The 27498-nt window shown below is 33.5% G+C and overlaps 1 protein-coding gene across 1 annotated transcript in view; it reads left to right on the top strand.

Annotated features, from left to right (window-relative positions):
* Window positions 1-27498, top strand: part of LOC134846599 (FRAS1-related extracellular matrix protein 2-like) — a 69369-nt gene that overhangs the window by 17081 nt on the left and 24790 nt on the right. Inside the window, exons 6-8 of the mRNA XM_063863984.1 lie at window positions 13269-13358; window positions 23448-23594; window positions 24954-25091. Of these exons, the coding sequence (XP_063720054.1) occupies window positions 13269-13358; window positions 23448-23594; window positions 24954-25091 (375 nt within the window). The remainder of the gene's footprint in view (window positions 1-13268; window positions 13359-23447; window positions 23595-24953; window positions 25092-27498) is intronic.

Here is a 27498-nt window from a genome sequence, read left to right as displayed (position 1 = left end):
GCATTAGTTGTCCCAAATTGTTCAAAATCGCAATCTTTAAACCCCCGTAACTTTACGAAAAATGATCACAGGACAACAATACCTTCTGAATGATAAAAACAAGTTCCGTCAAAAATGGCTAGTTAAAAAGTCGAAGTTTGTCTGAAGAAAAAAAACCCACCCGAGCACAAATATTCCGTTACTTTCGTATCAAAAGTCGGAACAAAAAATGCAGATTGGATAACATGCTTCTTCGAAAAATGGCTCAAATAAACAAAAAATAATCAAAAAGGTTATTTAATCTTTAGAAGTTTTTAAGTCAAAGATGGTGCAAAAAAATCAAAAAAAAATTTACTGGAGAAAAACTAAGTTTTCAGGGCTTAAAAAGTTTGTTGACGTATTGTTTTAAAATATACATGCTAGTAGCTCGCTTTTTGGTCCGAAATTAAACTAAAATCAAAATATTCAAACCAACTTTTCTCCGCACCGTGAAAATTTCTAGAAGTCGAATCACGACTGAAAAAGTTTTACTTTCGAATTATTTTGTTTATTAATTCAGTTATCTGATTTTGATTGGAAAACAAAACAAAACAAAAGAAAAAGAACTAAAACACATCCGAATACAAAACTTCTTCCTCATTTTTAATGATCGGAACAAAACCACTCCAGTATCATTTTTATTGAAAACCCTACAAATCAAATAATTACAAGCATATTCGGTTGCTGTGCAAACAGCAAAAAAATTTCAATCTTGATAAAATTAAAAAAACTAAAAACTATAAAACTATAAACTGATTTTTTTTTCAAATTGTTACGCTTCTATTCGTGAATTCGTGATGCGTTGAGAGTATTAGGCATCTTCAGTAATAATAAATCAAGTATATTGCACGACAGCTTTTCAAACTCTGATGAAAAAATCAAAAAGCATCCATTATCAAAATCAAAAACAAATCCGAGCTTTTTATTTTCTCTGCTTTAAAGAATGTGTAGAAAAAATAAATATTTTCCAGAAAACAAACTTAAATTTCATGTTTTTTTAAATTATAAATGTTATATGATTATAAACTTTTTCGCTCGCTTTATTCGCTTTATTCATAGTTTGTCAATATGTCATTAACCAAAAACTATTCGAGACCAGTTTTTGGACAGTCGGTACATTCAGGGTTTTGTCCTGATACGAGCAGTCTTGGTTATTCAAATATTTAAAGAAGGGAAAAGTCTGTTTAAATTTAATAAAAAAACTTCATGGTGTTAGTCAGTTGAAGCTGTAAATTAAGAATATCCAGATCTTTTCTTTCTTCTCAATGCGACAAAAAATCATCAAATTTTTACAATTACATTTTTTGTATGTGGAGGTATTGATTTTGATAGATGAAAATGCGTCGTCCAAATAGTTACACTGCCTATTTGCAAAGCGGAACCAAACTTGTTGTCGAACATTATCATCATCATCATCATCATGAAATGAAATAGTTTGAAGCAAATGTTTCATACTGGCCATCAAATGGATACAAACTGTAAAACAACCGTATAAAGTCACTGGCTCAAACTTCTTGCATTTTTTCTGCAATTTGACGCTGGACTTAGTCATTTATGCTCGACTTATCTTACTAGTCTGTCGGCAATACTTATTGAAAAAATAAAAACTTATACTTGTCCCAAAAAGTACTCCAATTTTTAGCACAGGCATTAGTCAGAAAAAGCTTGTATTTTTGGCTTCATGTACAGGAAAGATGAAAACAGACAAAAAGTCAGTTTTTTAATTTCCAATTACCACTGACATTAATCTGATATAAACGTCGCGCTCGCTTCTCCGGCTACTTGTTTTCTTATACCAAAATTTGGCTAAATAAAAACTCAACCAATTTCTTACCGCCCTCTAAATAAAAGGTGTTCGGCGGACATAGTTCAGCTTTCATTTGCCGCTAGCTTTTATTAGCCATATTTAGCGCGTGCTGTAGAAAACTTTTTTAAGTATTTTACTTTTCAGCGTTTTCTGTTTGTTGCAAAAGTTTTAGTTTACCCAGAAGTTAATTGCTCGTGAAATTTGTTTGACATGAATTTCATTGTAATCTTTTCACTCGAAAGTTTCACTTCAGGTCAAGAAAACTTAGACGTCAGTTCTTGACTTGATTTAAAGAAATAAGGAGGATCGGAAAACTCTTTCTTGTCCGCTGAATACAAATTACAGATTTCACCTTTCAAAGACAGCGGGTCGTAGGAAGTTTATGAAACAAACTAATATGAATGATCTAAACCCGAGGCTATTTAATCATATGTTATACGTAATAAAACCAGTAATAAATTTTGCCCTGCTAAATTAACAGCAACAGAAGAGCCACTCTTTTGAAAGTATTGGACTAGGTCACGTTTTTAGGAATGTACCGAGGTTTTGGCGGGAAATCTTGTTTTTCTAGCAGCTAGAGGTTGGTTTGGGGGTGGAAAAATGACAGTAATAAAAATCCGGGGGATAAAAAAGATATCCCCAATTTTCACAAAAGAGGCCCCGAATGTTAAAATAAATTCAAAAATGCTCGCCTAATCTTCCTATTTAATCTAACCTTTGTCTTACCGAATTATTTTTCCTCTCTCTTGCTGGGGTTCAAAAGGAATTTAACTCCGAGGTTGGAATGAAAGAAAGTCTAATAAGCTCCCCTCTGGAAATCTTAATAAACAACAAACCCCATTTGTCCCATAAGATTTGTCCTTTCACGTGGCGTGGCACACCGAATGCCCTGCTGTTACTGAAAATGTGCAATAATTATCCTGGTTGCAGAGAAACTTTTTCATAAATAATTATTAATTTGACAAAAAAAAATGAAGATTTTTTTAAAAATAATTAAGTGCGATAATAATCTGATGAAAAATAAATTTTTCTACAAAATTTTTTCATATGGAGCTTTTTTTCAGCTTTTCAGTTAAAAGCAAACGTTTTTAACGGCTCTTCAACACTGCCTCAGAATTAGGTCAAGCGGCGTAAATTTCTTCTTGTTTTATACAACTTCTAATTATTAAATATTGATTAACTAATAAATACGGATGATTTTCGCATAATCCATTTCAAAAATTGGTTTGGACCAAAAAAATTCTACTTTATTACATAGTATGCTATTTGACCGTCTGCCAATTTTCATGTCTCCCCAGGTTACCCCTGTCCATAGCTAGAGTTAGTTAGTAGTAATATCTAAGTTATGAGTCTGCTTACGTAACCAGTATCATGAGCTGCACGCGTGCTGCGTGATTTGCCCGTGTTGAGGTAAACAATAGCTAGTTTGGCCCTAGGGTTCAAGCAGACATTCTTTATTTGGTTCGCCTATCAAATTTCAGGCATGGCAAGGTCTCCTTGGGTACTGAAATTTATTATCGAACTCATGCTGTGCATATGCTGTTACGGGGCTGCTAATTGAAAGAACCCTCCCCTATCTTGGCATTAGAAGCGTATAAGAAGGCAAAATGGGAAATTAAGTAGCGGAACATCTGATTAGATTCGTCCTTTATCCAGGATTATTGTTGTAAGGCTACCGCAAATCTTCCAGGAAACATGCTAACGTTTAATGGAGTTTTCTCAGAATTATATTGACTCTAAATTCCAAATTTCCCAATTTCATTAATAGGTAGGTTCTCGTGATATTAAAATAGGGGCTGTAGTTAATGAGATCTCCTGCGTATGTATTAGTCAATCCAATCCATTCTGATATTTATTTACAGTATAACAGTTTGTTTTCGTTTCCTGAAATAGAGTTAAGAGTTTTCTGGTGTGTGTGTACCCCATACGATTATGGAGAAATAATATTTTTATTCAGTCATGAATTACTTTTATGATTTCACTTTAAAATGGGCGTCCCCCGATAGTACAAGAACCTTTTATGAAAATTACAAAAAAAAAACAGGCTGGCTGATTGCTCAGTGAGATTCAGGGACGGATTTAGGGGGAGGGGCGGATTTTTTGGCAGACGCTTCCCCTCTCCCTCAGGGATTCGACCCTCTGCCGACCCAAAGGTTCCACCTTTGTTACTTTTAAAGAAAAACATTACTGGCCGAACGACCCTAAAATTTTAAAGGGTCGGCTTTTTGTAACTGTTTTTTCTAAAATTTTCCTGCGGCGTAGAAAATTGGGTCTATCTACGGTCTTTTTAGTGCTTTAGGAGAGCTCGGAAAATTAATTTGGTTGGCCTAAAAAAAAGGTCGTCAAAATTTTCGAAACCCATGTGATGAGAGAATAATACAAACGCGTAAAAAGTTTATATATATATATATATATATATATATATATATATATATATATATATATATACAGGGGCGGATCTAGGATTTTCTCGAGGGGGGTGGGGGATTTTCAAACATTTTTCAAAAAATTTTGACCTTTTTTGAAAAAACAGGCCAAAAAAGGCGTTTTTAGGCACTTTTGGAAAATTTTGACCAAAATTTTGAAAATTTTAGGCACTTTTTGGAAAATTTAAAATTTTGGTCCCTTCTCAAAATTAGTAGATATTGGCGCCGAAGGCGCCTTTAGAAAAATTTTAGGGTCGGTCGGCCAAAAATGGATTTCTTAAAAAGTATCATAGGGGGGACCCTTTGGGTCGGCAGTGTGTCGAATCCCTGAGGGGGGCGTCCGCCCCCCACCTAAATCCGCCCCTGTATATACATATATATAATCAGCAACAACTGATTTCAAAAAATGATAAAGTACTGAAAAAAGTGATACATATTTTTACAATTTTACCCAATTATTTTTTGATCATTTTAGAAAACTTTGTCTTGTCTCGATTCTGGTATTGGACAACTTTTTTTAAAATTATAACGTCATTCAAATCACGATGAAAAGGATTCAATATGGTTTATCACTCGGATTTTTCGATGATTGTTTGTGGCACCTGTGTTTGGGTGGAAAACAGAACAAGAAAAAAAGAAAGACAAAAAACTGAAACAAACCCTACATCAAGTTTCCTCTCCATTTTTAATGATCAGAACAGTTATTGTCAACACATGGGACCCTAGTCTCGAAGGCCGTTTATCTTGCAAGTTATTTGGTCTGTAAGCCGATAAAGAGTGAAAAGTTTGATTAAAAATTTTAAACGTGCTGATATGAATTTTCAATTGATTTCAACAGCTTCTCGTACGCATAAACACTTCCCCGTTACCTCCCCAATAGTTGAGCTCCTGTGCATATCATCAAATTTTAGCCTGAGCGTGGATAAACGGATTTTTTTAATTGTGTTATTTTCCCGCAAAATTATATAGTACAACTCAGAGGCGGATTCCCCCCTTTGATGCTTTTTAAGAAATCAATTTTTGTCCGACCGACCCTGAAATTGCTCTAAAGGCGCATTTGGTGCCAATATATACTTCTTTTGAGGGGGAGCGTGAGACAAAAAACACGATTTTTTTTCAAAATTTTCCAAAAAATGCCAAAAAAAAAGATTTTGTATCTGTTTTTTTTTTTTAATTTGCTTGCCGCGCTGAAAATTTGACCTAAACTGTGTCTTTTTAGTGCTTTAGGAGAGCTCGGAAAATCAATTCTGTCGACCTAAAAAAAAGGTCGTCAAAACTTTTGAAACCCATGTGATGAGAGAATAATACAAACGCGTAAAAAGTTTATATATATATATAATCAGCAACAGCTGTTTTCAAAAAATGATAAAGTACTGAAAAAAGTGAAACTTTTTTTTTTTACAATTTTACCCAATTATTTTTTGATCATTTTAGAAATTTTTGTTTTGTCTCGATTCTGGTATGGGACAACTTTAAAAAAAAATTATAACGTCATTCAAATCACGATGAAAAGGATTCAATATGGCTTATCACTCGACTTTTTCGATGATTGTTTGTGGCACCTGTGTTTGGGCGGAAAACAGAACAAGAAAAAAAGAAAGACAAAAAACTGAAACAAACCCTACATCAAGTTTCCTCTCCATTTTTAATGATCAGAACAATTATTGTCAACACATGAGACCCTAGACTCGAAGGCCGTTTATCTTGCAAGTTATTTGGTCTGAAAGCCGATAAAGAGTGAAAAGTTTGATTAAAATTTTTAAAGGTGCTGATATGAATTTTCAATTGATTTCAACAGCTTGTCGTACGCATAAACGCTTCCCCGTTACGTCCCCAACAGTTGAGCTCCTGTGCATATCATCAATTTTTAGCCTGAGCGTGGATAATCGGATTTTTTCAATTGTGTTATTTTCCCGCAAAATTATATAGTACAACTCATGGGCGGATTCCCCCCTTTGATGCTTTTTAAGAAATCAATTTTTGTCCGACCGACCCTAAAATTGCTCTAAAGGCGCATTCGGTGCCAATATATACTAACTTTGAGGGGAGCGTGCGCCAAAAAACACGATTTTTTGTCAAAATTTTCCAAAAAGTGCCCAAAAACAGATTTTGTATCTGTTTTTTTTTAATTTGCTTGCCGCGCTGAAAATTTGGCCAAAACAGTGTCTTTTTAGTGCTTTCGGAGAGCTCGGAAAATCAATTCTGTCGACCTAAAAAAAAGGTCGTCAAAATTTTCGAATATTTTTTAAAAATCCGCCCCCCCTCGAGAAAATTCTAGATCCGCCCCTGGTACAACTTCAGTTCTGATGAGTATAATTGATATATTTTGAAAAAAAAACATTTTCAGTCGTAATAAAATCCATGTAGAAATTTTTTCGAAATTTATACAGTTTTAATAAAAAAACGTTTATGATAATTCAGGGTGCTGAGCCTATGAGTTTGATTCACTCTTTTGTTAGTAAAACAAAAAAGTTGTGTTACCTTCAGGGGCGGATCTAGGATTTTCTCGAGGGGGGCGGATTTTCAAAAAATATTCGAAAATTTTGACGACCTTTTTTTTAGGTCGAAGGCGCCTTGAGAAAAATTTTAGGGTCGGTCGGCCAAAAATTGGTTTCGTAAAAAGTACCAAAGGGGGGACCCTTTTGGTCGGCAGGGGGTCGAATCCCTGAGGGGGAGGGGGGCGTCCACCCCCTCCCCTAAATCCGCCCCTGGTTACCTTACTTCAGCGAATTAGTTTTGCTTTCGAAAGACTGAATTAATGCGCAGCCCCTCAGCTCCTAAAAAGCAAAAAAAATTATACTATATTTTTTAATGGAATAAAAGTATAAAAGTTGTTTTTTTTGCCAAAGTGCTCAGCAACTATCTATTCTTTGATCTGCTTATTTTCGCTGTAAGTAAATTTTCGATTATCTGCAACCTAGTAAGATTTCATTTGTTTTTAGCGGTGGAGTGTGATATCGCTTTACTCGCAAAGTTTTGTAGTATTTCCCGTATCTGCGCCAGAAACTGTCTGCGTTGTAGTGAATTTGAAATCCTATTTTCAATTTCTATGCTTAACCTTAGAAATGGATAATGGAAACTTTTTGACGTTAATTCGAGTGTAAGCATTTGTTGCTTCTCCGATTAAAAATATTGCCAGGAAGAAGCTTGTTAGCAAATACTTTTTGTTGTTCCGACTTTGGTAACGAAAGTAACGGAATATTTCTGCTCGGGTGTAATTAATCATTTTATTACTGCTCCATAGACCATAGACCTTAAAACCTGACACGAGCAGTCATGTTGTTCCGACTTTCGTAACGAAAATAAAGGAATATTTGTGCTCAGGGTGGGTTTTTTTTCTTCAGACAAATTTTGACTTTTTATCTAGCCATTTTTCACCGAATTTTTTAAATATCATTCGAAAGCAATTGTTGTCCTAAGTTTAAATTTGAAGAGATATTTCACCTTCTTTTTGCAAAGTTATGGGGTTTAAAGACTACCATTTTGGCCAATTTGGGACAATTAACGTGCGATATAGTTCGCGCTATTAACGCGTAAGCGGGGATTTACTCCGTCATAGAAACCGTTCCAAATTGGTTCAAGGAAGCTTATTTGCCATATTTGATTTGTTAATAGGAGCAAATTCTATTACTTTGTTCTTAATATGACGTGTGGAGATGTTTTTACAAAAGTCTAAAAAAATTTTTAAATATTTCAATTGATTTTTATATTTAAATTTTTCATGTTTTTACTGCTCCATAGACCTTAAAAAGCAGCCGGAACATTCAGGGCTTCTCCTTGATACGAGCAGTTTTATTTTTGTTGCGCATAAATTGAATTTAAGCGTAATAGTAATTTCAAACCGCTTGTGTCATGTGGAAGCACCTGATTGTTCCGGCTGCTCTTGCGTATCGAATGCAGTTTTTGTGAATAAATTAGCATTATTTTGAAAGTTCTCTCTTTAAAAAATCAATTTTTTTCTCCATACGCTACATCCTTAACATAATGATAACATTTGCGTCAATTAGCGCAGCAAACTCAAATAATTAATTTGCGTCAGTGCGATTTTTAATGGTTTTTTGCCCAGTTACTTTTGCCGCCTCCTGTACGCGTTATTAGCACTTACGAAGTTTTGCGCGAAAGATGTATTCTAAATAGGCAATTTGCAATTGTCAAAAAAAAACAATTTTCTAGATTTTGAGCTCATAAGACAGTTTTTCAAATAGTATTTAAAATTTCCGTCAATAACTATTAATTAAATGGTCAAACTTTCTCTGAAAAAAAATTTGCAGGAACTTACGTTAATAATCTTCTAAATTAGGAACAAAAATAGGTCGTTATCAAAACAGCTGCAGTACTTGATAGCCACTGACTCATCATAAATCAATTGGCGCAATTTGAATCAATTTAGAAACTATGAGTGAAACCCTAGAAACTATGAGTTCTTTATGGTTTTTACAAAAATATGTTTGGTTTAAAAAAATTAATAGAATATTTTTTATGCTAGCCAGAATACTAAGAAAATTAGTAAACAAGCGGCACTGCATCCGGATGAAATACAAACCGAAATTATAAAACAAATATTCCAAAACAAAGATGAATTACCGAACTGAGACTCCGTCTCATTGTGAAAATTATTGCCCAGTGGCCTGGCAGTGGGTACAATACGCACTGGGGCAGCGTTTCGCATCGATAACAACCAATTATTTTCACAAACATTTCGTGTCTCTGAACTGGCAAACACGCATCAAGTATCAACCAGGCAGCATTGAAGTCATATTGAAACGCAGAGGCGAAGCAGAGCTTCGCACTACCTGCAATGCCAGTCAAACATGCATTGCAGGCTAGCAGCCAAAAAGTCAAACGAAAAACTTAATTCGAAAAAATGAAGAAATGTAGAAAAACCACATACACAAAAATTTCACAATTTTTTCTCAAGTGATTTCCAATTAGAGGAAGACACGCACTGAAATACAATCACCGGCATGAAAAAAATAGAAGAAAAATTTATCGAACCGCAGGTAAGATGAAAAATTTGGTTAAGTGTTTTTGAGCAGAAAATGATATTCTTTTCATGAAAAACTTTGAGCTCCAAAGTTCTGAGTTTCTAAAACTTTTTTGTCCTTTTGTCTGTTTCCAGAGGCGAAAAATTTGAATTTGGTTTAAATCAAGTTATTATACGATACAAATTATTTTGTTAAATAAATCATTATACCTTAAAAAAATCCATATTTTGATTTGATAAAGCTTGCTGATCTGAAACGTAATTAGATTGAATAGTTTCGGGCAAAATTTTGTGTTAGCTCGACCACCGTCGGGCTAGATTCTTCTCACCGGCATGAAATACAATCACCGGCATGAAAAAAAAACCAAGAAAAATTTATCGAACCGCAGGTAAGATGATAAATTTGGTTAAGTGTTTTTGAGCAGAAAATGATATTCTTTTCATGAAAAACTTTGAGCTCCAAAGTTCTGAATTTCTAAAACTTTTTTGTCCTTTTGTCTGTTTCCAGAGGCAAAAAATTTGAATTTGGTTTAAATCAAGTTATTATACGATACAAATGATTTTGTTAAATAAATCATTATACCTTAAAAAAATCCATATTTTGATTTGATAAAGCTTGCTGATCTGAAACGTAATTAGATTGAATAGTGTCGGGCAAAATTTTGTGTTAGTTCGACCACCGTCGGGCTAGGTTCTTCTCACCGGCATGAAATACAATCACCGGCATGAAAAAAAAACAGAAGAAAAATGTATCGAACAGCAGATAAGATGATAAATTTGGTTAAGTGTTTTTGAGCAAAAAATGATATTCTTTTCATGAAAAACTTTGAGCTCCAAAGTTCTGAATTTCTAAAATTTTTTTGTCCTTTTGTCTGTTTCCAGAGGCAAAAAATTTGAATTTGGTTTAAATCAAGTTATTATACGATACAAATGATTTTGTTAAATAAATCAGTATACCTTAAAAAAATCCATATTTTGATTTGATAAAGCTTGCTGATCTGAAACGTAATTAGATTGAGTAGTGTCGGGCAAAATTTTGTGTTAGCTCGACCACCGTCGGGCTAGATTCTTCTCACCGGCATGAAATACAATCACCGGCATGAAAAAAAACAGAAGAAAAATTTATCGAACCGCAGGTAAGATGATAAATTTGGTTAAGTGTTTTTGAGCAGAAAATGATATTCTTTTCATGAAAAACTTTGAGCTCCAAAGTTCTGAATTTCTAAAATTTTTTTGTCCTTTTGTCTGTTTCCAGAGGCAAAAAATTTGAATTTCGTTTAAATCAAGTTATTATACGATACAAATGATTTTGTTAAATAAATCAGTATACCTTAAAAAAATCCATATTTTGATTTGATAAAGCTTGCTGATCTGAAACGTAATTAGATTGAATAGTGTCGGGCAAAATTTTGTGTTAGCTCGACCACCGTCGGGCTAGATTCTTCTCACCGGCATGAAATACAATCACCGGCATGAAAAAAAACAGAAGAAAAATTTATCGAACCGCAGGTAAGATGATAAATTTGGTTAAGAGTTTTTGAGCAGAAAATGATATTCTTTTCATGAAAAACTTTGAGCTCCAAAGTTCTGAATTTCTAAAATTTTTTTGTCCTTTTGTCTGTTTCCAGAGGCAAAAAATTTGAATTTGGTTTAAATCAAGTTATTATACGATACAAATGATTTTGTTAAATAAATCAGTATACCTTAAAAAAATCCATATTTTGATTTGATAAAGCTTGCTGATCTGAAACGTAATTAGATTGAATAGTGTCGGCCAAAATTTTGTGTTAGCTCGACCACCGTCGGGCTAGATTCTTCTCACCGGCATGAAATACAATCACCGGCATGAAAAAAAACAGAAGAAAAATTTATCGAACCGCAGGTAAGATGATAAATTTGGTTAAGTGTTTTTGAGCAGAAAATGATATTCTTTTCATGAAAAACTTTGAGCTCCAAAGTTCTGAATTTCTAAAAATTTTTTGTCATTTTGTCTGTTTCCAGAGGCAAAAAATTTGAATTTGGTTTAAATCAAGTTATTATACGATACAAATGATTTTGTTAAATAAATCAGTATACCTTAAAAAAATCCATATTTTGATTTGATAAAGCTTGCTGATCTGAAACGTAATTAGATTGAATAGTGTCGGGCAAAATTTTGTGTTAGCTCGACCACCGTCGGGCTAGATTCTTCTCACCGGCATGAAATACAATCACCGGCATGAAAAAAAAACAGAAGAAAAATGTATCGAACAGCAGATAAGATGATAAATTTGGTTAAGTGTTTTTGAGCAGAAAATGATATTCTTTTCATGAAAAACTTTGAGCTCCAAAGTTCTGAATTTCTAAAACTTTTTTGTCCTTTTGTCTGTTTCCAGAGGCGAAAAATTTGAATTTGGTTTAAATCAAGTTATTATACGATACAAATGATTTTGTTAAATAAATCATTATACCTTAAAAAAATCCATATTTTGATTTGATAAAGCTTGCTGATCTGAAACGTAATTAGATTGAATAGTGTCGGGCAAAATTTTGTGTTAGCTCGACCACCGTCGGGCTAGATTCTTCTCACCGGCATGAAATACAATCACCGGCATGAAAAAAAAACAGAAGAAAAATTTATCGAACCGCAGGTAAGATGATAAAATTGGTTAAGTGTTTTTGAGCAGAAAATGATATTCTTTTCATGAAAAACTTTGAGCTCCAAAGTTCTGAATTTCTAAAACTTTTTTGTCCTTTTGTCTGTTTCCAGAGGCGAAAAATTTGAATTTGGTTTAAATCAAGTTATTATACGATACAAATGATTTTGTTAAATAAATCATTATACCTTAAAAAAAATCCATATTTTGATTTGATAAAGCTTGCTGATCTGAAACGTAATTAGATTGAATAGTGTCGGGCAAAATTTTGTGTTAGCTCGACCACCGTCTGGCTAGATTCCTTCATAAAGATAATTTTGCGAAATTCTTTTTCGGTCGACCAGTGTTGAAAATGGAATATTCAAGACGAACACTGAGAAAAATTCCTGACAAATCCCGGTCAACCATTCAAAAGTTTCCGAAATAGTACGGTGATACCGATTTGGTTTTACAGCACAAACAATAAACATTATTTTACACTCAGTTTAATTCAATGAAAAACTGAGCAGAGAAACATTTAAAAGAAAAGTTCATTTTGATTAGAAGGATATCCGGTTACTGTGCAAGTAGTATAGAATGTTCCAACCATAGTCTTTAAAAATCTACAATTTGTTTTTTCAAATTAGTATAACTTTTTCTACGTGGTCTGATAAAAGGATCTGACGTAAAACTATACTTTAGGCATATTCGACAATCACAAAAATTTAGGCAAACAGAACAACCATTTTTGAAGAAAAATGACTAGAAAAACAAACAAAAAATCGAAAACAATTAAAAAAATGAAATTTTCAATTTTTTTCCCGCAGATGGCATCAAAAATCTCCAAAAACTAGTTTCATTCGAATGAAATTAAAATTAGGCACAATTAAGCTATTTTGAACAGCCTAAATTATGCATAAAGAAAAGAAAAAGCATAAATAAAAGCTCTAATTTAGACGAAAAATTTAAAATTTCAAACTGTTTTTTCTCGACACTGGGAAAAGTTTTATATATTTTTTAAAAATTTCACTTGAATCATGAATGAAAGGGTTTTTATGATTTATCACTGAAAACCCTCCGTTGATTATTTGTGGTAGCTGATTTTGCGTGAATTATCTAAATTTTAGAGATTCTCTCAAACATAACCGGTAAAAAATGTGGTCTGAATATATTTGGAAAATTGTCAAGAAAAGAAATGTTTTATTTGTAGACAATTTCAACTTTTTTTAATAAAAATTTTTGTTGAATAATGTATATTTATATCAAAGACCATATGCTATTGATCTATTCAAAGTTAGCGGCGATTTCCATTTGTATTTGTAGTTCAAGTTTTACCTGAGCCCATAACCATCAAAATTTTCGTCGCATATCTTCAGAATCCGAAGGCATCTTTTTTCATCATTTTGCTTTCATTTTAGCTGACATCAATGAGAAGAGGATCTACTACCTGCTCAAATTCGGCACAACCGAGTGGCGGGACTCATTCGAGTACAACTTAGCCGACAGAGGTGAGTCAAGCTCATTTAACCGAACATTTCCAAATTTCTTATTTTTTCAGTACACATTTCTCACTAACTATTGAGATCATATTGAAATCAATAAAATGCAGCTTACAAATAGTCACAAAAAAAACAAATTAGTTTGTTAGTTTGAATTAGTTAAGAGCAAATTACTTAGAGAATTGAACAGGTTCAAAAAGCCAAATTAAAAACCAAGTTTTCTGTGGATTCAGTTACATAGTATAGTTCGCAGTTTTGCGCGAGTTCTCGAAAATTCACCAATTGCACAATTTATCACAACTATTTTCGTAGTTACGGCGCTGTTAATTCTCATTTTTGTTTCTATTTTTAAATTTTCTTCAATCTTTGACATTCAGACCTCGTCGTCTTCAGTTTGGCCATGGATAATCAATTAATTAGACAAACTCCCACGCATTTCATCATTGTTTTGTTTTGTTTGATGTATCTTCATTCTGCGTAGCACGCTTGTCTTTTTTTGTTTTCTCAAAACAAATTAATTTTTTCCTCAAAAAAATAGAGACACTGGTGGTATTTTTAAAACTCTATTAAAAAATTCAATTCATTTGATCAACGGTAAAAAAATTAAGGTCAAGTTCATGTTAACGATTAAGGCGAAGAGTAGTCAAATCTAATAAACAATGCTGGGCATTTTGAATTGATGACTTGTTGATGGGATATATCGAAGGGGGGTGTGTGGTCAGTTAATTTCTTTTCTTGGTTCACTGGGGTGGCGGGGAGGGGGGGGTTAGGTAGTGACCGAGGGGGTGGCTGTCTAATGGGTCTGTCAGAAGGGCTAATTGAGTTTAGTCTCAATGGGCTAATCAGCTGTCAGCACTCTGCTTCTCAGTCGCTAATACTCTCCCCTCAATCCGCTGACAGCCGCTGATTAGTAAAGAGTAGCAAAGCAATCTCGCCAGTCCCCTACGCGCGTGAATGAATGAGCAACAACGACTGGACATAGACTAAACTATATTTATGCGCGGGAAGGGGGTAGTATTTGTGTTTATGATAAAATAAACATTACGAAGAAAAAGCAAATTTTGGCTGGTCGAATTGGGTTCGAAGTAAACTGTTTACAAGAATTAGATTACAAAATTGTAATTTTAAAAAGTTAGATTTCCATAGCATTTTTGATAGACCTCATTATTTCACAAGTCTTATCAACATGATGGAAAAATTGATATAACATTTTTTTGTTTCTAAAATAGTTTCAATGTTTTGTTTTGATTAAGCACAATGAAGATTTAACAGCCTTAAGACAGTTTGCCAGCCATTGTGATTGCTAAAATGAATAACAGTTTGTGAAAGTCAGAGGTCAAAAACTTCTTCGCTACGGAAATGAGTTTGCAAAATCAGTTTTTCCGAATCTAGTTCTCCTGCCATTTCTCATTAGGAAATCGTCCTTCTAATTCCGGCTTCTAATCCCACTCCCTCCTCCTTTCCAATTGACAGGGTTAAAAAGGTAAATTAGCGGATTAGACACAAATTGTGACATCATACTCAAACTCATTCAAGCCTTCAGCATTTCTTGTTGGCATTTATGAAGCGTACTAGGGTTGCAATACTTTAAGGTAAATAAGTTGCGGTTTTGAAGTAGAGTAAGGAATGTAGTTTTTGTTTGTTTTTTTAGGAATAACTCTTGAAATTTTTTCGAGCTCAATTTTAATTTTTCGCGGTTTGACTTTTGATTTCTATTTAAGTTCAGTGCATTCACATTGTTAAAAGGAAAGCAGATTCTAGTATACAAGTGTACAGGCACAAAAAATTTGCTCGACCTCTAGTTTTGATAATGAAATTCTATTTTCAGATTTCACAGCGGAATGAAAAATTTATCTATTCATACAGTTTACTTAAATTGGGTTAATTTGATCAAAAAAGAGTCAATCATAAATTGTTCTCGAAATTGAAAGAGCCAAAGAGCCTAAAGGCAATGTACTTTTTTTGTTAAAAAATCGAAAATTGTGTTTTTTGTTCGATTTCTTTGCGTTGATTACTCTCTTCCAACTGTCAGTTTGCTATGTTTTGAATTTTAACTCGAATCGCAACAACGTTCGCTGTAATATGATGCTCGACTCGACTCGATCTAATCTCGACTCGATCTTATCTCGACCACAGAGGCTAACCTGAGCTTTGCGTTAATTGCAACACCAAAAATGATTGATTAAAAATTGGAAAAAAAAAAAGAAAATCCAAAAACTAAAAAAAAAACCTTCAAAATTGTTTGTCAAAAAACATTTAATGGCAATATAGGCCAACACAAATAGCATTCGGAGTTCTGGAAAAAAGCCAAAATTACAAAAAGTCTTCTCTGAGGGAATTACACCGACAAAAATATGAAGAGAGACAACCTAAATTAGCCGAAAATTTTCAGTTTGCAAAATTACAGGTCCCGTCTGGAATCTAATTCCTGAAATTATTTCATACCCTACACCCGCAAACCATAAACGCACAAAAAAGTTTTGATCGCTTGTTGAACGACCCAAAATGAGGCCACTAAGCCGGTATAATAAAAGCCGAAACCTATCAAGCCAAAAAAGAAAAAAAAATTACGAAAAAAAAAAATGAAATGTTAACACATTGAGTTAGTAAAGTAACAATATAAACAGCAGATTTTGAATAGGACAGGTATTCAAAATGCTAAAATGCACAAATTGTATCTGTAGCGGTAATTTTGTTTCTAATAGAGGCTTCCAGGGAAAAAGTCCAGATGAGTCCTGTGAACATCTGTGAAGTTGTCCTGTGAAGTTGTTTATTGGAAAAAACTCTAGTACCGATTACAAAACCCTTGTTTATTGCAAGGTTAAAAAATTTATTGGACAGTTTGAGATAAGTAACGCGCGATATATTTCGTGCTATCAACGAACGCGTAAGCTGAGATTCAATTTGATTTAGAAAATATTCTAAATTGCATTGAGGGTTGTTGATTGGTCTATTTAATACTAATTTGCCTAAAGCGAAAACTATCTCTTTGTAAATATCACTCTAAAATTCTTTTTTTTTGAAAATTTTATCAAGTTTTTCTGAAAAAGAACATTACTCTATAAACCTTAAAAGGAAGCCGAAACATTCAGGTCTTCGCTTTTACGCAAGCAGTCCTGTTTTAATTTATTCTTTGCCATATGAAATTTTTTTAAGCAAAATCCGGAACCTTAATTGAAAACGGTATGAGTCGTGAGATTCATCATTCAAACCTTAATCGAGTCAAAAAAAATTTTAAATTCTGAGCGTCCACAAAGTGTTGTTTAAAAAATTTTAATTAAACACTACCATAGATAGCGGAAAGCGGATATGAAGAAGAATGCGAAGAAGATTTTTCAGCAGTTGTTGATTTTTTGGGCCAGATGGGGGAGTATCAAAGTATCCCCTGACAAATCAAAGGGTACGATATTCATTTTTTATTCCATTCCTAAAATTCCTAAGAGTGTCTGTCGCGCCAATTGACTCTTTTTTGCGCCAATGGCTTTTAAAAAAAATTCGCCATAGACGCGGAAAATTTAAGAGCTCGGAAATTCGATTTGGTTGACTAAAAATGTTCTCAAGGTTTTCGAAGTTTGAGAAAATCCGCGTCTGGTTTTCAGCGATTATTTTGTTACTCACACTAATTCGTACATAATTTGAGTGATTAATTCTTACTTTGGGAAATAAGTTTGTTTTTATATGTTTTCTTTGCAACAGTGAGATAGGATTCCCAACAATTGTTAAAAAACTGAGAAAAATTTTAAATTCTTTTGGTTGAACAGATTGGTTTTTGGGGCTTTTTGAAGCAGAAAAAATCTTTTAACAATGTTTTAGAAAATATGCTAGAAACGTGAAAAAAACACTGAAATCCATTTTAATTCACTTTCTCTTTCGCCCTAATTTTCGCAGAAATTGGCAATCAATGAGCCCTTAGAAATTTTTTGTTGGGTATTTCGGTCAAAAATGGATGCTGTAAAATAGTACCGAGCCTTTGGGTATTGCAGTTGTCGAATCCCGCCCTGACTTCACCACTGGGCAAGAAAATGGCCTTGCTTTTTTAAATCGTGTTGTTAAATGACAATTATTGAGGTAGTGGGAAGGAACTATGGCGTGGGTGTGTTTTTTGGCTTCCCGATTTGGACCACCTGGAAGGATTCTTCAAAAGTTTCAATTTTTTTTTTCTATTTTAAGACTTTCTTAGATTTTTTGTTGGACCATTCAATGCCACTTGCTCAGCAACTGGTTCTCCTTGTTTTAAATTGCCTGTTTTATGTGATTTTAACTCTCTGGAGGAATTTTAGGCCCTGAATAGACTCCAAATTTTTAGACGTCAATTCACCTCGCTTGGTTTTACTTGGTAGCAATAGAATGAAATCAGAATTGATCTAATTTTTTGTTCAATTGTCAGCCGCTGCCTTCAACCTTTTGTTGTCAAAATGTCACTTTACCCTTCAATTTACCCCCTGCCTAACCCGCGCCTACCGAGGAACTATAACACATGTAGATTCTTTCACGTATCTCCCACGCTTGTTCAACTTGTTCAACTAATCAGCCCAAAAGTATTGTCCTTCTTTTCCCCAAAGACCGAAATGCTAAAAGTTTCCAATCGGCAAAAGTGGCAACTATTGTCCCCTTTTTAAACGCTTTCCCGCCTTTTTCCAGATTAACTGGCGCTAGAGTTGAACTCTGAATTGTAAAAACAGTTGTATATGTCAAGGTCCAGGAAACTTTGAACGGTAGTTTAAAAATCGATGCAGTTTTTATGGCCCAAAATCATGGCGCGTTATGTGCAATAAATGTCTGTGGCTGTTAGTTAGGTAGAGGGTAGAATGAAAAATGGTTGCCAATTTAACAAATTTCCCCCTCGATTAATTTTGGTCCGGGGGTTCAAACCGGAATTTTGATGCTGCAATCAATCCAATTCGCCTTCAATTGCACGCTCTGGTATTTAGCTGCATCTGTCACATTTAAAAATACTAGAGAAGAATGCCTAGAATACTTAATATGTTAATGGGATTAAGGGTCGACTTCAAACGTCGTACCCAATTTAACCCAAATCGGAACATCCCATCAAGGAAGAATTAATTCGGGGATGAATATCTAATCGCAATGAAGTATTCGCTATCTCGAAACCGAGGAATAGAAAAAAGGTCTCTGTGAATTTTTTTGGGAAGATCAGAAAATTTGGCTGTGTTGACCTACAAAAAAGGTTGACCGAGCTTTCTTTGTTTTTATTTTATTCGCCCTTCGTTGCGAAAAACCTTCAGGCCAGCCTGAAACAGACAGACCAAAAGTGTGATCAAATTTTTGAACCCAAATTTTAATTTACAAAATATTCAAAAATTCTGAAATGATAAAAGCTAAAGTGCCCGTTTGAACAAACTTGAATCAAAATGAACTACATTAATCACGTGCACTTCAGGAATATTACCAATAATCCCTCCTCTTGAAGCTTCCGCCTTTTAAAGATCCCGCCCATAAAAGAATTACAAAATGGGATACTTTTAATGACTGTCGTCTTCGCCTCGAGTGGAATGTTTGTCTCGGAGGAAGTCTGGACAAATCTGTCTGAATTTTCTAGCCTCAGGGTCAAAATTGAGTTCAGATTCTGTTGCACCGGCTGCAATCGCTCCAAAGTTTTTCAACTGGTGTCTAGCTTGAGGTTCACTGCAACTTGGGTTGGTCTCAAGTTGGGTGCTCTAGCTTGCTGATGTTGTTCAACCTAATCTAGCGTTGTGTAATTAATGAGAATCTTGGTATGCCGGTCAGTGTATTGTCGAATATGACTTTTATCAGTGTGCGCATAATTATAAAATATTTGTGTGCTCATAACTACAAGCATAACGTGAGGAAAAGTAGCCAACATTTTTTGTGCCAAAATTTTCCGCGCTGCAGGCTGTTTTTCAATTTAACATGGCGTTTTTGAGCAACTTTCAAAATCTTTGAACAAAAAACAAGTGAATTCTGTAAAAATACAACCCGCATTGGCAAAAATAAGATTGCAATCGCTTATAATCGATTTTTATACCGATTTTCTACTAGTAAAAAATCGATTGTATTTAACCCAATTAGACACTAAAATGGATATTATAGGGATTTTATACAATTCAGAAAAACCGATTTTATAGTCTAGAAAATGAATTTTTTGGCAGTATAAAATCTGTGTAGAATCTGTATAAAATCGATTATAATCGATTGTAATGCATTTTCTGAGGACCCAAAAAAATCGATTAAATTGTCTAAAAAATGCATTATATTGTCTAAAAAATTGATTTTTTTTACTCTTAGAAGCATGCTGTTTGAAAACTCGAAACAAAAGTTGAATTCAAACTAAACGACACAAATTCAAGAAAATCATCGATATAAACAAGACTCAGTCACAAAAATATGCATAAATTCATGAAAATCATCAATATATAAACAAGATTTTGGGCACAAAAATAAGCAATAAAAATATTAAAAAACTATCAATGTAAATCAGATATTGGGCAAAAACCAATGTACTAAATACAGAAAAAGGTCGCTAAAAATTCGTTTTTGAGCTCAAAAACATGCAACAAAAATATAGCAACTTAAAACTCAGGGAACATATTTCGACTCGAGAAAATATAAGAAAAAAATTAAGAAGATACTGGGGTTTTCCATTTTTGGACAAAAACCTTTTTTTTTAGTTTTTTTTTTTTGATTTTATCCCCCCGAAACGAACACCAACTCACAAACAATCAAAATCTAGTGGAAAAAAAACGAAAACTCGCCCTTATTCTCGTTTTATCAGTTTTGGTCTTATTATAATGATTTATGTTGTTTTAATCAATTTTGGCCATTTTCAAAAAACAAGACGCGTAACAAAACTTTTTTCAATTTCGAATTTTTTTCTATAAAAATTTAAACGAAATTGCAATGGATTTTATAGGGTATATAATTTATATAAAATATGTATATAATGTGTATAAAATCAGTTAAAAATTTATATATAATTTGTAGCAAAAAAGGCACTTAAAAATGGATTTTCGTCACTATCAAATCGATTGGATTATGGTCACTATCAAATCGATTGAAATAAGTATAAACTGCAATCAATTGTAATCGATTTGATAGTAAAAAAAAATCCATTATTTTGTGCATAAAATTAAACTAGCTCGCTGAACTGTAGATTTTATTTGCGATTATCAATTGCAATCTTAGTTTTGCCAATGCGGGAACCCTTAGAGTTTTTTTGCTTTGCTCTCTGGTGGAAAATGTTGAGATTCGTGGACACCATGTGAATTCAGCTAGTTTTAACCGAAACTGAGGAGCTTCTAACTAGATTTAATAATATTCGCGCATGACGCATGTAATAAAATAAAAGATTTGTAGTCGTATAAAGCGTGTAACAAACAGGGGTCTAATCATACAAAACCATGAAATTAGTCTGTGAAAAAAGTGCTACTCATACAATTATATATTCAAGAATATTATGGGGAAAGCACTTTTCCAAATAAATTTTTTCAGATATCCTCTGAAATTGTTTTTAAAATATTTTGAATGTGTCAATTGCAGTTTTTTGTCAAACGAGATATTATGATTTTTTTCTTCAAAAAATTAATTGTATTTTGCATGAAAAAAAATCATGTATTTTCATATAGAGGTAACAATTGTTCTACAAAAAAACTTTGATGTTTCATTAGATGCAGTTGCAGCAAAGTGACACCAATATTTTGCAATTTTCAATTTCAAAAAAAACATATCTATTAAAAAATACGCGATCAATTTAGCAAAACGCGCAATCCCAAAGAATTTATAAACATTTTCCAAGAATAAAGTCTAAAAAAGCTCTACCATTTTTTATTAAGTAATTTAGAAGCATCCGAATTAGCGATTGAAATAAGTGAAATCAGAAATCGATTTAGTAGCATAATTTTCCAGAATATTTACTATAGGTGTGAAGTTTATTTGCAAGCTTTTTAAAAGTCGATGAGAGTATTTATATAGGTCTTGATGATTTTAGTTTTAATTTTTTTAGTGTCAGGCTCAAATTTACTTTTTCGCGGTTTGATTTTCGATTTTTTCTTCAGTTCAATTCATTTCCTTTGTGAAAAGGAAGGCAAACTCTACTATCAAAAAGCGAAAAGGTAAAGATCACGAAAAACTTGATAGTCTTCTAATTTCCGGAATGGAATTCAATTATCAGATATTTTAAATTTCTCAAATAAAATTTATACTATTTGATCCAGTGTTCTCAAATTGAGTTATTTTCATCAAAAGTTTATCAATCAAAATGTGTTTAGAAATTTCAAAAACTCTAAGGCCATCTTTTTTTGTTTTTCAAAAAGCAATTTGAAGCAAGTTATGTATTTTTTTTCGGTTTACTAGCGTTTATTGATTCTTTTCCAACTGTCTTTTGGCTATATCCTTTGACAATTTCGTCACTCAGGCACCCGGTTCGTGTTTCGAATTTAAATTAAGGAGTAGGAATTAACTTTTGTGTGGGGTAAATTTTTATTTTTTGTGCTGTTTTTGCTAGCTGAAAGCTGGTTTCTGTGAGACCAAAAAGTTTTATCATATTGAAATCTTATGAAATGTGATTTGGTTCAAAAGAATATAAGCTGTAAAGGTTCTCTTTGCATTATTGTCTAGAATACCCGCTATGTTTAGTGACACTGAATTAAGAAAAATTTGTTTTCTACATTAATTCTATCTGGAAAGTTTTTGAATTTACACCGCTTGTTTTCTCCGAATTTCACAAGATTATCGCATGCACAGTTATCTCTGCATTATGTTGTTGTCCCTGTAACGGAGAAATCCAACTTCTAACAAAAGAGCAAAAAGAGAAAGAGCAAAAAATATCAGGCAAATTTTTGCCTATTTTAGGCAGTTGCTTAGAACAAAGTTCCAGAGGATCTTCAATGATCTAATTTTGTATAAAAAACTTTTAAACTCGTTATGATTTTAAAACTTATCGAAATATTGAAGCATTTGATAAAAAAATTGATTTTTCTAATGCATAAATAAATCAATTTTTCATGCTTGTGAATTTTTATTTTCGCCTCTTCTCGCTTCCCAAAAAATCATCGAAAATCAGTTTTAAAATGTGAATAGGGACTTTTATACTGAATTTTTTTATTCTTTGGCCCAAGTGAAGGCTGACTTCTACATCGCAGACTTGTGCCTTTCAGCCCTCAAATAAAATAAAATTCCACCGTCTTTCGCTATAAATATAAAAACACAAAAGATTTTTTGGGAGTGGTCTTTTATTGAAATGAATGTATAAAAATACCTTTAAATTTGATTCAAAACATTAAATGTGGCCTCTGTAGCAACTGATTTTTCTGGATGAAAGTTCTGCTGAACTTTTTTTTGTTGTTTAAACTAAGACTTCATTCTTTCAAGGAGCTTAAAACAATCAATACTTTCAAACATAGTTTGCCATTCTATCAAGATTATGACGTGAGGTGAAATTTGAGTTTTCCGCGTAAAATCAGGTGCTATAAAAAGCATCATATCAAATATGAAATCATTTTTAAAATGTTCTAACCGGAATTTGATCTGCTGAAAGAAAACCGATCACTCGTGGCGGAAAAATGGTTTCAAGTTCTCTTTTCCCTTTTATAATTTATTTTGCGAGTATTTTACGAGCATGGTATCTTCAGTGCGAAAAGTAAAATTTTCTCTAAATTGACCAAAAAATTAATTCTTTGAATTTACCTGAAAGTTTTTTTTATTTCTTATTTTTAGTCGAAATTCACCCAAAAGCAGTAGCGGATTGGGGGGGGGGGGGGGGGGGGGGTGGGGGGTTGGGAGGACGTTCTTTTTCCTAAAAATTCGAACCCCTGCCGACCCAAAGGGTATTCACTTTGTACTATTTTGGGATATCGTCCCAAAGCGCCCAATAAATAGTTTGCCGTGCAATATAGTCAAAATTAATTATAACAGCATTTTGAGGAAGGATCAAAAAATTGGCTTCGTGACTGCAACAAAAATTGGCTTCGTGACGCGTTTTCCTTCTTTTTTTCTTCAAAAGCTTCGTGTTGTTAATTTTGCTTGTACAATTTTTTTTCTGCGTTCATTTTATGGCTTTTTGTTACTTCTTCTAAGATAACTTTTCTTTTCTAACTAAATTACAAACTAAATTTTGTGCAGGTGGCAATAGGGTCACTGGATTGCGTCATGAACTCATGTGGTCCTATTTGACCCTGGCCAAGAGGTCATACACTGTAGCCGAGAGTGCAGGGGAGCTGAAGATCACAGTGCTTCGCAAGGGGTACTTAGGAAACACCGCCTATGTGGGTATGTGAACTACTTTAACTCTTAACATAAACAATGCTAGTGTTCATAACCAACCCCAAAAGTGTTGATTGATTAAGTGTGTTTGTGATTGTGGTTGTGGTGTGGTATGTTACTAATAGTAATCAAAAACTTAATGTTTCGTGTAACTCCAATTTATTATCCAAATAAGGATTTTTGTGAAATTTGTATGTTACGATTGATTACAATTTAGGAGGTGTTGGAAGGAGAAATCCTTTTTTTTTTGGGGGGGGGGGGGGGGGGGGGGGGGAGTAGGTTTAGATGGGGGCTAGTTAAGATACGGTGAAACTATAGAAAACTATTTCAAAAACGATTCTGTTTTCGAAATATTGAAATACTTCTAGTCAGCTATTTTGTCTGTTTTCAAATTAGAAGCAAAAAGGTAAGGAATCTGCCGCTTAAGATGACGTGGTTTTGGGTATAATTTGAAATAAATTAGTTTATAGGATCATATTGGGATCTTTGGAACCCCTCCCAGTGTCTAATTTACATTTATACCAGTCATATATTGAGGGGAAATTTTCATAAAAAGTCAAAATTTGCGCTTGTAAAAAATACTTGCCACCTCTCATTTTGATCAAACTTGCAACACATACTAAACATTGCGTCCCTTGTGTTGGCTTGTTTGCACCCTAGGGTGGTTTATTATACTTATACTCTCTGTTTATTATTCATAACGCTAACCAAGTAAGAGACGGATAGGAATAACCGAAGGTTTCTCTGGCCAACTGAAGGCCATAAAATGGGGTCATAAAAAGTTATATACACCGGATATAAAAGGACTTTTCTCTGACACAGTTAGTCTCCCTCCGATGAATTCTGCTGGTTTCCATTTGAAAATAAAATTGTTTGTCTCGTTCCAGTTTTCTGCCAGGAATAAACAATATTTTATTGTTCAGTAAACAAAAGTTAAGCTGGATGCCGCTGGTAATAAAAAAGCAAATAATTTTCAACAAAATGCTGAAATGATTTTTTGTTACATGAAACGCATGGAAGAAATTACAAAGTTGAAAAATAAGGTTTATATGCAAGGAAAAATTTTACTGTCCATCTTAAATATGAGCTAAGTTGCTCAGCGTTTGGCTCAGCCAGTTCGGCACGGAACTCAAGAAAGAATTTTAATTTGAGTTCAGTTGAGTTCCGACGCCCCATCTTCCTAAATCCGCTACTGCCGCTAACATTTTCATCTTGTTCTAGGAATTTTTTATCTTCTATGTAGGAATTATGTAAGAACAAATACAAATAGTCTTATAATTACTAATATTTAACAAATTATTTTGATAATTTCGCCAACTAACTTTTTAAATTTTTTGACTAATAAATGTGTGTGTGTCGGAACAGACGTTAAAATAAAAGACGCGACCGCGAAAAGCGGAGAGGATTTTGATGACATCTGGTCTCTGACCGACAAAGACCTCTGGTGGACTCAAACGGGACAGCACCAACGCATTATCAACATGCCATCGGACGCCGAGAAGGGTAAAGTATTATGTCACCCAGATTACATCATCTCAGCTCCCATTATGGCCTACGAGTAGATGCAACAGGGTGTTGCGCAATAGGTTACGTAATATGGAATGTCTTCGGAGCAAGTTTAGACAGCAGCGTTTATCTGTTCTCTTCTGTTTCTCGCCGTTATTATGCAACTATCAGACCACCGAACAGTGTCGGTTACATAACTTTATTCAGTTATCGTCCTTTACAGAGCAGTGATGGTAACTTATTGTGAAGACATAAAAATCGCAATCGTAATACCTCAAACCTCAATTTTCAATATTTTTTACTCAATATGTTAGCAGAGGCTCAAGCTTTACGATTTTTTTCTCTGGTTCAAGTTTCTTTGTTTCAAGTCTTGCAAAAGTTAGATATAAGGTTATATAATTCAGATATATTAGCTAGTATGCGTTGGCTACAATATTTTTGAGACTTTGAAATTTTTTCTGCAACTTTTTTTGTTTTTTCTTCTTGATTTTTCTAAACACTGCTCTGTCACTTGCAATTCGTAGCCTGTAGAAAGTAGACTTCCGAGATCTCGTCCAATCACATTCGATGTGAATTCTGATTGGACAATAATATAATTGGACTCCACATGCTGGCTGTGACAATGGCATCCTGCTGACACTACTCACCCGCTGTTGTGCTGATGGACAAACAATTATAATACGTCTAACTCACACCTGCTGTCTGTTCTAATCATTTAGACTACAATTACTTTTGTACCATACTGATACACTTGGCTGATTAACATCAATTTACAAAGTAGGGCGGCAACGCTCGCTTAGCCTAAAGATCAGTCAGTTGAAAATTAGTGGTCTAATTTTCAATTTAAAATAAACAACACGGAATTGAACACCGAAATTTTAAATCAAACAGCAAAAATTGTATTTTGTGTTTTTGCGACAAAAAGACAAAAATATGAAAAAAATCTGGAATTGTTTTTTGACCTTTTGGCTAAACGGGCGATGTCCGGCTTGAAAATAGAACACACTTATATTTGATGGACTATTTTAGGTTTAGAAGACTACTATCAACTGTTTATGAACTAATCAATTAGGTCTAGTTTAGATGGTTAATTAACTAATTCAATTGTCAAGTAGTTATCGAATTTAAGTTTTATTATTCACTATCCACCAACTAATCGTCTAACAATTAACTCACTATTAACATGATATTTGGTTATTGTTAATTTTTAAGTTTTAGCTCAAATGATGTTTCTTACTTGTTGTAGATACATGTTAGAATTCATTCATTTTTTTAAAAACTTAAAAAAAGAATTAATTTTAACAGTAATTTTGTTTACAAATATGAAACTTATACTTAATGGTTCTTCTATAAACCAGACGGAGTAGTTTCTGACAAAATTCCAAATTAGTGAGAATAATTTTTTGAAAAAAATGGTTGTAGTTTCGAATAAAGGGCCAATAAATTAACATGTTTGTATTCATCAGAGATGATAATTCGGCCGACTTGCTTCGGTTACGCTTGCAACTACAGACGCCGATTTTCAACAGGTAGTTGTATGTTCACATACACATGCGCAAACTGGTTGACCTTGACATTGACCTCTAATTTGAAGATGGCCTTGAATATGTTGACATGACATGACCTATGTGCAGTTACGAACTTTGTTGAACTCCTTTTTAACAACCACACAACCCCTCTGTCTGACCAAAACTTTTTCGTGTTTATTTGTATTTTCGTACTTTTTGTCACGACTCCCTTAACTTTCAAAGATATGTTTCTTCGAAAAATATTTTGTGTACTTAACCTCACCCTTCAACTTAACAATCATTTTGAAAAAAGAAACGGAACCAATATGACAACAAAGATAGCCTACAAAAAGCACAGAATGTTTCAGCCACTCTGAATTGAGTAAACAAGTTCAAAAATCAGAAAACTAAAAAAAAATTTAAAAAATCGTTTCTGCAAATTCTGTCAGTCATTCGTGGATTTGGTGTCATCTAGTCTGAAAATTTTCAAGCGAGTTTTTTTGAAACTGCAGTTTTTGATATTTTGGAGTCCAAATCACGACCAATAGAGTTTTAATATGATATCACTTTTGATCGTTCGAGCTTTCTCTAAGGCAGTCAAAGTCGAGTGGATAAAAAACACTTTCTCTATATTTGCTTCCCTTTACTGATTGAAATGGTCGAAATACATGTTTTCGTTCGGAATAATCGTTTTCAGTAATAACAAAAACTCTGAATTAATTTTTTTCGAAAGCAAAAAAATGCTTTGCTTTTCCAATTTTTCTTGAGCTTGATATCATACTTCAACACGTGCGAAGTTTTTTAGGTAATCAAAGATGGCTGAAAAACACCAAACGCCAATTTTTTTTTCACTTTGTGAAGTGGTCGGAACAGTATTTAAAGAAAAATGGACGAAT

Source organism: Symsagittifera roscoffensis, chromosome 5 (assembly GCF_963678635.1).
Source record: "Symsagittifera roscoffensis chromosome 5, txSymRosc1.1, whole genome shotgun sequence".
Lineage (NCBI taxonomy): Eukaryota > Metazoa > Xenacoelomorpha > Acoela > Convolutidae > Symsagittifera > Symsagittifera roscoffensis.
This window is presented reverse-complemented; position numbering and strand designations above follow the sequence as displayed.